This window comes from Aythya marila (genome assembly GCF_965140915.1).
Source record: "Aythya marila genome assembly, chromosome: 1".
In the NCBI taxonomy this organism is placed as follows: Eukaryota; Metazoa; Chordata; class Aves; order Anseriformes; family Anatidae; genus Aythya; species Aythya marila.
In genome coordinates, this window is record NC_139042.1 from 124719652 (window position 1) to 124730792 (window position 11141).

The 11141-nt window shown below is 42.8% G+C and overlaps 1 protein-coding gene across 1 annotated transcript; it reads left to right on the top strand.

Annotated features, from left to right (window-relative positions):
- The first annotated feature begins 1130 nt into the window (after positions 1–1130).
- On the top strand, positions 1131–10240 carry C1S (complement C1s). The gene is made up of 12 exons (XM_082758148.1): positions 1131–1296; positions 1775–1839; positions 2257–2461; positions 3726–3903; positions 4010–4135; positions 4971–5170; positions 5335–5488; positions 5745–5860; positions 6096–6174; positions 6424–6561; positions 7068–7142; positions 8994–10240. Exons 2-12 carry the CDS (start codon positions 1835–1837, stop codon positions 9788–9790), a joined length of 2073 nt encoding a protein of 690 aa, XP_082614274.1. The 5' UTR covers positions 1131–1296; positions 1775–1834; the 3' UTR covers positions 9791–10240.
- The last annotated feature ends 901 nt before the right edge of the window (positions 10241–11141 follow it).

An 11141-nucleotide genomic window follows, 5' to 3' on the forward strand; every position in this document is an offset into this window, starting at 1 on the left:
TGATATGATCCCAAGAGACATCAGAGGTGAGATGACAAATTATTTTCTTTCTCTACCTATTCTCAGTTTGACAAAGAAAACAGATTAGGCACGTTATTCAAGTAAAACCTTTTCGCTGACTACAATGAAGTCAGTTATGATTCATCTGTAGGTGTTTCTCTCCCTTGACAATATAAAGGAGCCTTTCACATGGGCTTTGCTAGAACACTTTACCCATGGCCTGTTGAAACTTGATTTTTTTTTTCTCTTGGCCAAAACAAGCTCTGGAGTGGATGTGCAGCCTGTAAAGGGTAGCATGTGTAATGGAGTTTTACACGGCCGTTTATAGTCCTGTCCCAGTGTAGCTGGTTTGTGAGGAGGAGGGGGTTTTTAGAGTATTACTGACAGGTCTTTTAGCTTGTGCTTGTATTTTGTTCTTGGCTTAGTTTGTGGTCATTGGCTGATTTAAGGGCCCTACCTGGCACAAATTGTGAATCTCCTTTCCTTAAAGGTCGTAGATCTAACTTTCTCCAGGGCTAAACCTGATGAACAGTTGTTTCTACATCAAGTTCACTTGGTAAATCGTTATAAAGAGATGGGTAGGTGTTCTTAGTAAAGTTCTTATATGAGTGAGGCCATAATAAAGAAATAGCCAAGCAATGCATCCTAACTCCTGGTGGTAGCCTCAGAGAGGCACAATATTGAAGGGCCACTGTCTTTATTTATGTATTTATTTATTTTATTCCCCCTAAATGGGTCTCAAGCATAAGATGAGGAACAATGGCAGCAGCCCTGTGACCACCAGGTTGCAGTCCCAGAGTGGATTACCTCAAAGTGGTCTCTGGGATGGATGATTAAACTTTTTTTGTGCTCATGTGGTCTTTCCTTTTGCTACACCCTTTGAATTTTGTTCATGACTTTCAAAGGGGAGGAGGGAGAGGGAGAGAGGGGACGCTGACCAAAACTCCGTTCAACTCCTTTTTTCCCCAAAGTCATCTGATTTCCCGAAAATCCGTAACACAGACCAAATCGGTGCACGCCCCCACGTAGCCCGAGCCAACGAGGTTGTGCAACTTGTTTTGGTAATTCCCCTTTCGGCCGAAAGCCGGCAAGCTTTTTTCCCCCACATCGCATCTGGCACAGAAAACTGGAAGCTACATCGTGCTGCTAGGGGGTGCTGCGCTATTGCAGATTACAGCTCTCTTACCCAGACCACGGGCTTGGATCCTTTTGGAGGGTGTGAACAGGAAGAAAAAAAGAAAACGAGAAAAGAGAAGGCAAGAGAGAAGAAGAGCAGACACGAACTAGGGAGAGAAGGTAAATATTGCAAGCATTAGAAACGGCAAAGGAAAATATTCCTGAGTGTCGCTGACAGCTAGAAGGGTCAGTGCATGCTTCCCCCATGCCCAGGGTCTTAGTATAATTTTTGGGGTGCTGGGGAGAACGAATTGGGTACTTCGGGGGCGGGGGAGGTGCTGTCTGTCAATTTGCTATACACCTACATGATCTTTGGAAGCGCTGATGAACATAAGGGGAGAAGGTGAGGATCAGTGACTAACAAGCTGGAGATACCTGCCCCATTTTGTCAGCACTGAGCCTAGCATCCCTTGTTGAAGCTTGGGGTTGCTGTATGCATGAAAGAGCGAGCGGTGATATAAATTTGCTTTTGAGGCAAATCATTGGTGAATTCTCCACAAGCTGGGGTGTTAGGGCCTTTGACCTGCCTAGCAGACACACAGAAACACAGGCAACGTTAATCAATCACACTGTTGTGTTGTGTTTTTTTTTGTCCCAGACCATAACTCCAAAGTCCAAATCCTGAAAGTTTTCGGAAAGGAAGATCAGCTTTTTCCAGATGTGGTGAGTTACTGAATCTCCACGGGGAACTCCGTTTTATTAATAATTTCATTTTATGAATTAGGTGTTTTTCCTGTAGTATTGTACTGATTCTCAAATCTGAATGTATCTGTAGCCCAAGCAGCTTCCAGAACAAGGTAGTGAAGTATGGTATAGCATTTAAGATCCTTCTGTTCAATTGCTGCAGCATTACTAGTTCTTCTACAGCTGGAGAGGAGCAGAGAGCAGGATGGAGAATGTAGTCCTGTTTGAAAGGCTACAGGAGAAGGATAAACCCCACACAGTCACAGCACTGGTCATTAAAACTCCAAAGCCAGGAGCCGTGCTGCATGCTACACACAGCCAAAGACATGCCTTTTCATTAGGGACTGTGTTCATATGCAGACAGACTTCTGCAATATCATCTTCCTCTTTTCTCAGGTACCTTATCTTCTTCTGTCTCCCTGTCTGGGCTGATGCAGCCTCCATGTATGGTGAGATCTTGTCACCCAATTATCCTCAGGTGTATCCAAATGATCTGCAGGAATCTTGGGAAATCGAGGTCCCTCCAGGATATGGCATTCACCTTTATTTCACACATATGGATCTTGAGCCATCGCACAACTGCGAGTACGACTCTGTGAAGGTACTGTCCCTATTCTCATCAAGTGAGAAAAAGACAAGAAGGTGAGGTATAGCATAGATCAGCAAAGCTGTGTACAAAGCCCAGGGCTGGAAGAAGAGATGCATCCTTCCTGATGTGAGCCCAAAGAAGCCTGAAAATTACTGCATATCTGTGCACTAGCCATCCCTAAATTGACTTGAGTTTGCTTCCTAACTACACAAGCACTGTCTGCCAACTTAGTGTCCCGTCTATACCACCATCCTCATGTTTCTCCTATATCCTTAGGAAGATTACATCGCTATTGCAAGGCACATATCGCAAGGTCAGTGAGCCATAGGTTTGAAAGCCAATTTTCGTAGAAAGGGCATTGATTTTCTGTCCATGAAATTATTCAGAATAAATCAGTGAGTGGACTTAGACAATTTAATGCAAGAGGATAATTATTGGGAATGACTGAAGTTAAAAACAATCAAGAGATCTGGGTATGGATAGTGGGTACTCAGACAAAGTGCAGTGGCCTGTTGTCACAATCTATGCACCACAGTTTTCCTAAAACTCAGAGCTCCACTGTGCCTGCTCCATGTTGTTCTACAGGGCACAAAACATAAAGCATTTCCACACAAAAAGACCATCCCAGCTGCAATAGCTAAGTGTGAAAAGGGGCAATAAGATCAGGCGCAGCATCAGAAGGAGGCGTTGGAGAAAGACCAAGGTGGGACTGCAGGATGAATGGGCTCTGCTGAGAGATGCAATAACATGTCCTTTGCAACAAACCAATGTACCTGTTAGGATGCTCTGCAGCCTGCCAGTGATGGGTTTTGAAACAAAGCATTGTTGTTGTTGTTGTTGTTGTTGTTGTTGTTGTTGTTGTTATTATTATTATTATTATACAAATGGGCCTGAGGAAAGGCTGTTAACAGAGAACTCTCACTTAATTTGTATCTGGAAAATGAAGACAGGTATTTCAGAGCTGGGAAGTTAGCAATAGGGAACACACCCCAAGCATCTTACAAATGACACAAAACTTGTTCTCTAGGGACTCTGTTCAGTTGAATGCTGTCTGCCTGTCTTCCAACCTTGGCCAGATCTGTGGATTACAAAGTAGTCTTGGGCCCTTCTGCTATCTGTGTGACATTGCTGTGTCCTGGGATATCTACATGGATATTGTGTCAAATGCATGCAATTTAGAAGCCTTTAGTTAGCTGCTTGTAAGCTGAAAGACTCAAGCACTGGTAATTACATATATTCCAGTAACAAGATAAGACCTCTCTGCATTCTTTCACAGATCCTGTCTAGTGGCCATGTTGAAGGCGTGCTTTGTGGGCGAAAGAAACCTCGTGTCCCTGGCTCCTTGATTGTGGAGGAATTCCGTGTCCCTTATAACACCCTGACTATGACCTTCCAATCAGACTTTTCCAATGAGGAGCATTTCACTGGTTTTGCAGCCTACTATGTTGCAGTAGGTAAGGTTAAAACAGAATCTTTCCCATTTCACTTTCCCATTTTCCCCCTGCCCTTAGCTCCCATTTTACTAACATTGGCTGACATCTTTTCTTTTCACACTTGCAGACTTGGATGAGTGCACAGATTTTGTGGAGGAACCTTGCAGTCATTACTGTAATAATTATATTGGAGGTTACTTCTGTACCTGCCCACCAGAGTATTTCCTCTATGAGGATATGAAAACATGTGGAGGTGAGAAATCTACATGAACGGTGGCCAACAGCAAGAGTTAGCTTAGGCCAAGTGAGATATTGTACTTGGAAGACGTTCTCTATCAGCCTTTTCAACCAGTCATGACAGATATATTTTAAAGAAAAGTACATCCCAATGCAAATCTGAACTGGAGGTAGACTTTGTGAATTTCTATTAACATATTCTTAACATTTCCATTTATTTATTTATTTATTGTATCAAGAGAATCAAGAAACTATTAAATGACCTTCTCTAAAGTCTGTGATGGAAACCCTTCTTAGCATACTGCTATCTGTGAATCTTTTAATTCCTGACAAAGCAGGGTAGTTCAAAGAAGATACAAAAATGGCCAAAAATTTGCCTCAAATCAAAAAATTGCAAAGTCACAAACGTGATATGTTGAAAGGGGTATAAAATGAGAACCTGCACAAGAGAGAAGAGAGCCTAAATCACAGATGGAAGGTTAAAAAACAAACAAAAACAACAACAACAGCAAAAAGTGGAGGGAGAAATAGAGAATACTAAAAGAAATTATGCAAGTCTGAGCAAGATTAATGATATGCTGAAGCTGTTTGCTAGTATTGAGAACACCAAGAAGTTGTCTTCCAAATGATTGACAGGAAGTCAAGGTCAGTCCACTAGAAGTTAAGGTCCCTAGCTAACTGGATAAGGAGTTGCCCTGATGTTCAATTTCTTGGAAAGATGCAGTGTTGAGGTGTGGTTAATTCAGGTGACTGGGTAGACTGGGGAAGCAGTGAAAGAAGGAAAGCTTGTCTGCTTCGTAGGTGAACCATTTCCTTTCTGAGTCCTCACTGTGTTCCTCCCTTAATCCTAGTGAACTGCAGTGGAAATGTCTTCACTGAGTTATCAGGGGAGATTGCTAGCCCAAACTATCCCAATCAGTACCCAGAGAACTCACGGTGCGACTACCGAGTGGCTTTGAGGCCAGGCTACTTTGTGGCGTTGACCATACGCAGCGAGGACTTCGACGTGGAACCAGCTGACTCAGAAGGGAGTTGCCGTGACAGCTTAACGGTAGGTGTAGGGTGGAAGACAGGATGCTCTGGGTCTCCCCTCGATGTCCTCATATTCAGAAGACTCTCTGACTGCTTAACTTTAATTTCATCTACTCTGTCTTTTGAAGTTCTTGAGAATACTTTTGGTATTTTTTCATTTATTCTTGTTTGTTATTTTCACAGCTTGTCTCTGGAGAGAAGCGTTTTGGTCCCTATTGTGGCAGCAAATTCCCAGGTCCTTCTGAAATCAAGACTAGGAACAACATTCTTGACATAATCTTCCAGACAGACCAGGCAGTACAGCATAAAGGCTGGAAAATTCGCTACTATGCAGATCGTGAGTAAACACTTGTGAAAGTATTCCTTCTGCTGCTGAGTTAGGGAGACCTTGCTCCAGATCAGATTCATGGTACAACATCATGTTAACATGCTCACACGTGCTGGGTTTGCTAGTCAGAGCTGAGGAACTATTAACTAAACTGAGGGTGCCTGTTAACTAGGGGGAATAATCACTGGTAGGAAAGAAGTTGGGAACTGGAGGGAGAGTAAATCTTGAACCAGTGAATCATTGTTTTCTTCTTGTCTTTTCACAGCCATAACCTGTCCCCCAAGTGTCATCTCCAACTCTGTTGTTGACCCAAAGAAGGACAGGTATACCTTCGAGGACAGTGTGAAGGTGACCTGTGTGGAAGGCTATGAAATTGTAGTGGTAAGTTACACACAAAAGCATATACCCTCTTTGCCCCTCTCAGCAGCTTCCTGCTGCTATTTCCCATCAGGTGTCCTGAGCACCTTTGGGACTCAAAGGTTTTGCCACACCTGTAGAAAGTGGAAACTTCTTCCAGACACTGCAGCATTCTGAGAACCCTTCACTGAAGTGCCCATGCCCATTTCAGGTATATTTCATGGCCAGTTACTTACATAGGTCATATTCTTTTCCCTAGAAACAAGACAGCATCAGGACATTTTACTCCAGCTGTCAGGACAATGGTGAATGGAGCAACTCCCATTTCAGCTGTATTCGTAAGTGAACTCTCTCTGTATTGTGGGAAGCAGACTGAAATGGAGTGTTTAGGCTCTAGACACGTCTTCACACTAGTAGGACAGTGAAGGACTGGGATGTAAGAATGCTGAAAGAACAAAGGAAGTAAGCATGGATGACCATACAGGGACCAGAGGAGCTGAGTAGTTCCCCATACTACAGAATAATACAGCTTGTTGGGTGGAGTGCCCCTTCAATTGTCTTTGATCATTTGTTTTTCTTCTCTACAGCTGTGAACTGTGGTGAACCACTTCCTATTGAGAATGGACAAGTTGAATATGTCTCTGAAATTCATGAGCCTCTGTACAAAGCTGCTGTCCGGTATCACTGTAATGCACCTTACTATACCCTAAAAAATGAAGGGGAAGGTAAGTATTGTGTCTGCTACATAAACAAATTTATTTGGTGAAAGGCCTAAGAAATGGTACTGGCATTGCCACGGGACTAGGATTATATCCCATCAGGTCAAGACTAGACAAAGATTCTTATTGGTGCAGGGTTGCAGGCAGTAGTTTTGTGTTGCCTTTATGTTCAATACACTGTCATATTGCCTATGGATGGGCTGTTGACCTTAGACCTACTAGCAAGTCCTATCTCCATTTGCCTGGTGTATGAACCATGGAGATTTTTGCCACACATTTCTGGTGGAGAAATAAATGACTCAAGAAGCATATTAGAGGAGGTCTCTCCAAAACAGGGGCAGAAGCACCGTGGTGGGGTTGTCAACTTCTAGAGAGATCTCAGCAATGTTTAGCAAGCTGTGCTTACTTTGGAGTTGAGAAGGTTAATACATCATCTTATACAGTAACACTGTCTACCCTCTCTTCATCTCAATTGTATACTTCTTGCACTCTTTTTTCTTGTGTTTTCCAAGTGGTGTATGAATGCTCAGCCAGTGGACAATGGATCAACAAAGAAATGGGAACCGAGCTACCAAAATGTGTTGCAGGTACTATCAAAATCTGTGCATATATGCATGTAGTATGTGAAGACTACTACTTCATTAATTTTTTGTTCCTGCACCTGTTTTCCCTCCTTCAAGTGTGCACATTCTCAAGTTGTTCGGTGCTTTAGATCTCTGACAGTTTTGAAGGTATCAAAAAGGTTTAGGGGTCAAAAGAGATGTCCAACAATGTCAGACCTTTCTTTCTTCAGTCATTCCTAAGCTACACTGAGAGCTGTAGCTTCTCTTCAAACCCTCCCTGGGTTCAGCTGTCCATTGAGCACTAATGATGCAGCACTACAAGGAAAAGACTTACAATGCTTTCACTTGAGGCCTAAATGCTTAAAAGAGCACATGTCCTTCAGTATTTAGTAGCACTCAGTGGGTCTGAATACTTAAGCAATATCCCTGTCCAGTACTTTCTCACCCTCTCTTTGTACATATGAGGGAAATTGAGGAGGAAAGTGCATGGGTACTACTGCTCCTGACTGCTGGTAGTTATAGCTGGGGCTTAACTTCCAGCTCATAAAGAGGATTTAAAATCTTATATATTCTGGACACTGTTTATCAGTTTATCAACCACTCTTAGAGGAGGCGGCATCCCTACTGCTATTTGTATGTGATGCGTTTTTGCTACTCCAAACCCCCAAAACCTCATGGGCATTTTAAAGTACAAGACTCAGCTGAATGTGACTTGGACTATGACAGCGCATAGTGCAAAAGACAAATTGAAAAATGAAACTCAGGGAGTTTGCAACCTAAAAGGGGGTTACAAAGGGTGTGAAGACAGACTTTTTTTAGAAGGACACGGTGATATAAGTGGCAATGAGCACAAGTTGCAATGAAGTAAATTTTGACCATATTTAAGGTAAAATGTTCCCCCAAAGCACAAGAACTGTTGGCCAGAGTGGCTTGGTAATAACCATCGTTGGAGATACTCACAAGCCACTTTGGCAAACCCCCTGAGCAACCTGGTTTACAGATAGGATGGTGGGGGAAGGGCAGTTAGGGATGAGCAGGGGGTTAAACTAGAGACATTGAGAGGTCCCTTCTTCTTCTTCATTTAAGTTGGAAGCTACCTACCAGCTATAATTCTTTGATCTCTGTTAATATGACACAGAGTTCAATGTAAATCAGCAGATGTGTAAAGCAATCAGTTTCCTAGCTATGTAAGAATAATCAGCCTTATTCTTGCCCTTATGCTCACCTTCTGCAAGACCTTATAGAACATTTTACTCAAAAAGCACAGATCACCTCTGCACCAACAAGACTCACAGATAGGATCTCCTTTGAACCCTTGCTTAAGATTTGACACACTAAAAGAATATAGAGAGAAAATGGTAAAACTTCAATAACAAATTTGAGCACTTAAACTGAGACTATCTGTAGTTCCCCCTCCCTCCCCAAAAAATCATTTTAAATAGTAGTGTCATAGCTCTGAGAACTTAAACAAATATTTTTTTCTAATATTTTAAAATTATTTACCTATACCTATGGAATGTAACTCAGCAAAATAAAAATGCTAAGTAGAGTGCAATGAAATTGTGAGCTTTGGCATACCCAACCCTTGCTGTTTGACAACGGTGTGAATATTTGACTTTCCAGACCAAGAATTTGAGAACAACCATTTTCAGCCTCAATTGAATGTTCATAGGATTTTTGCTTGTATTTTCTTGAATTTCTCTGTAAATGTTTGTTGCAAATTCTATGACAGAATATAAACAAAGACTACACAGCATCAGAATAATTTAGAAGACAGAGGAAGGAGGAGACTGGGCTTTTTAGTAGTGCCAAAGAAAACCTATTTGTAACTGCTAATTTTCTCGTCTGGTTCCTCTCTTTTCCTTTTCCTTCTAGTCTGTGGGGTGCCCAGTAATCCCGTCCGAGAGACAGCAAAGATTTTTGGAGGCACTCGTGCAGAAAAGGGCAACTTTCCCTGGCAGGTGTATTTTGATCACCCAAGAGGAGCTGGTGTGCTTATTTCTGAAAGATGGGTGATGACTGCAGCTCATGTGCTGGAGGGATTTGACAAGCCTGACATGTTTATTGGTGTAATCAATGTCGGTAGAGAATCTTTGTACCGGGATGCCCAGCAGCTGGTTGCAGAGGCTTCGTTCATCCATCCGGGCTGGAAGAAGCTGTCCAAAGACACCTACAGGACCGATTTTGATAATGATATTGCACTACTGAAGCTGAAGGATCCCGTGAAGATGGGCCCAAACATCTCGCCCCTCTGTCTTCCTGGTAAATCACCTGAATATGAGCTACAAAAAGGGACTCTAGGCTATATAGCTGGCTGGGGACAGAGAGAGAGAGGAAGACTACCTATTTATCTTTGGAAGGCTCAGATTCCTGTGGTGGACATGGACAAGTGCCGTTCTGTGAAGCCAGAGGGCCCTGCTGATTCCAGTGCTTACCGATTCACTGACAACATGATCTGTGCTGGTGGTGACAAGGACAGCTGTAAGGGGGATAGTGGTGGAGCCTACTCCATCCAAGATCCTCTGGATAATAGCCGGTACTATGTGGCTGGGCTGATCTCCTGGGGACCAAGATGTGGCACCTTTGGTCTTTACACCAAGGTAGTACGTTACCTGGACTGGATTACAGAGACCATGAGTAAGCATGAGAATACAGAAGCTTTACAGGATTAGCTCTTTCTCCCTTTAGCGCAGTCACGCTTCCTAAATGTGATCGTCACCTGTTCTGGTAGGAAGGCTGGCTACAATCCTGTTCAATTTTGTGTATAACAGGACAACTCATTGTGTCTGTGCTGAGTGGGGAGTCAGGAATATGTATTGGTTTTCCCCACTGTCATCGTGACTGGGAAAGGAATTTCTCTTACTTCTTCCACTCATAATAACATAACATGAAGATGCTATTCTGCATAAGGAGCCTCCTTCTTCTGCTTCCTCTCATTTCTTCTATCCCATTTTTTCCCGCTTGGAGAAGAACTACTCATGCCCTACCTGACAGGGAGATTACGATGAAGACGAGAGAGAATAATTGTTGGTTTCCAGGATAGGTTCAAAGCCTGGTTTCTGATTCCTTTATTTCCTGTATTGTTCAGAATATCTAACAGCATTAAAGAATGTCCAAATTTGCTTCCCATGTGTGTATTGTCTTATTCTCAGTCTAGACCTATTTCTCATTGAAACTCACTTAATTAAGAGTCCAGTCACATGTTGAACCAACATGTTGACAGCTTTTGGCAAGCTGTAACTTCTGCTACCTTACTCCTCTACCTGAGTCTTTAAGAAGTTTTTCTGAGCTGGTTGCAGCTCATTAACCAACCATTACCAGCATCAAGGGCTTCAGGTTTCTGAATCAAGCTAAGCATAAGATATTCAAAGTTCATTCAACTGGAACAAGTGCTACAAAAGACTGGGGAATCTCTGTCCCTGGATATCTTCAGAACTTGCCCAGGCAAGGCCCTGAAGCTCTGAAGTTGTTCTTACTGTCAGCACAGGATTGGATTGGAGACCTCCTCTTCCAGCCTAAATTTTTATGAGTCTAGGAAATAGTGAGGAGGATGTGTGCAACTCTTGGGATACTTAATATAGAATCTTGCATTCAACTCAGACACCTTAAATTTCTTAATACATGTAACAAGCAAAATGTTAGGTAGGTGGGCTCATCTCAGCTTTCATCTTTTGGAGCACAAAAGGGAATTGTCCATCCTGGACAATTCAGGCTGTAGTCTTAGCCCATGTTGGGGATTCTGGTTGATCGCAAGTTGAACACGAATCAACAGTGTCCTCTGGCAGCCAAAAAGATCAAGATTATCCTGGGGTTCATCAAGCACATTGTTGTTGCTAGCTGATTGAGACAAGTGATTGTTCCATTCTGCTCTGCACTGGTGCGGCCTCACCTCAAGTACTGTATGCAGTTTGGGGCACCACAACATAAGAAAGACATAAAACTATTAGAGAGTGCCCAAAGGAGGGCAACAAAGATGGTGAAGAGTCTAGAGGGGAAGACATATGAATAGTGGCTGAGGTCCCC

Excerpts from the sequence above, each read along its gene's own strand:
- C1S (XM_082758148.1), top strand. Across the intron at positions 6,175-6,423 it reads CTCCCATTTCAGCTGTATTC|CTGTGAACTGTGGTGAACCA; the intron begins GTAAGTGAACTC and ends TCTTCTCTACAG. Across the intron at positions 7,143-8,993 it reads GCTACCAAAATGTGTTGCAG|TCTGTGGGGTGCCCAGTAAT; the intron begins GTACTATCAAAA and ends TTTTCCTTCTAG.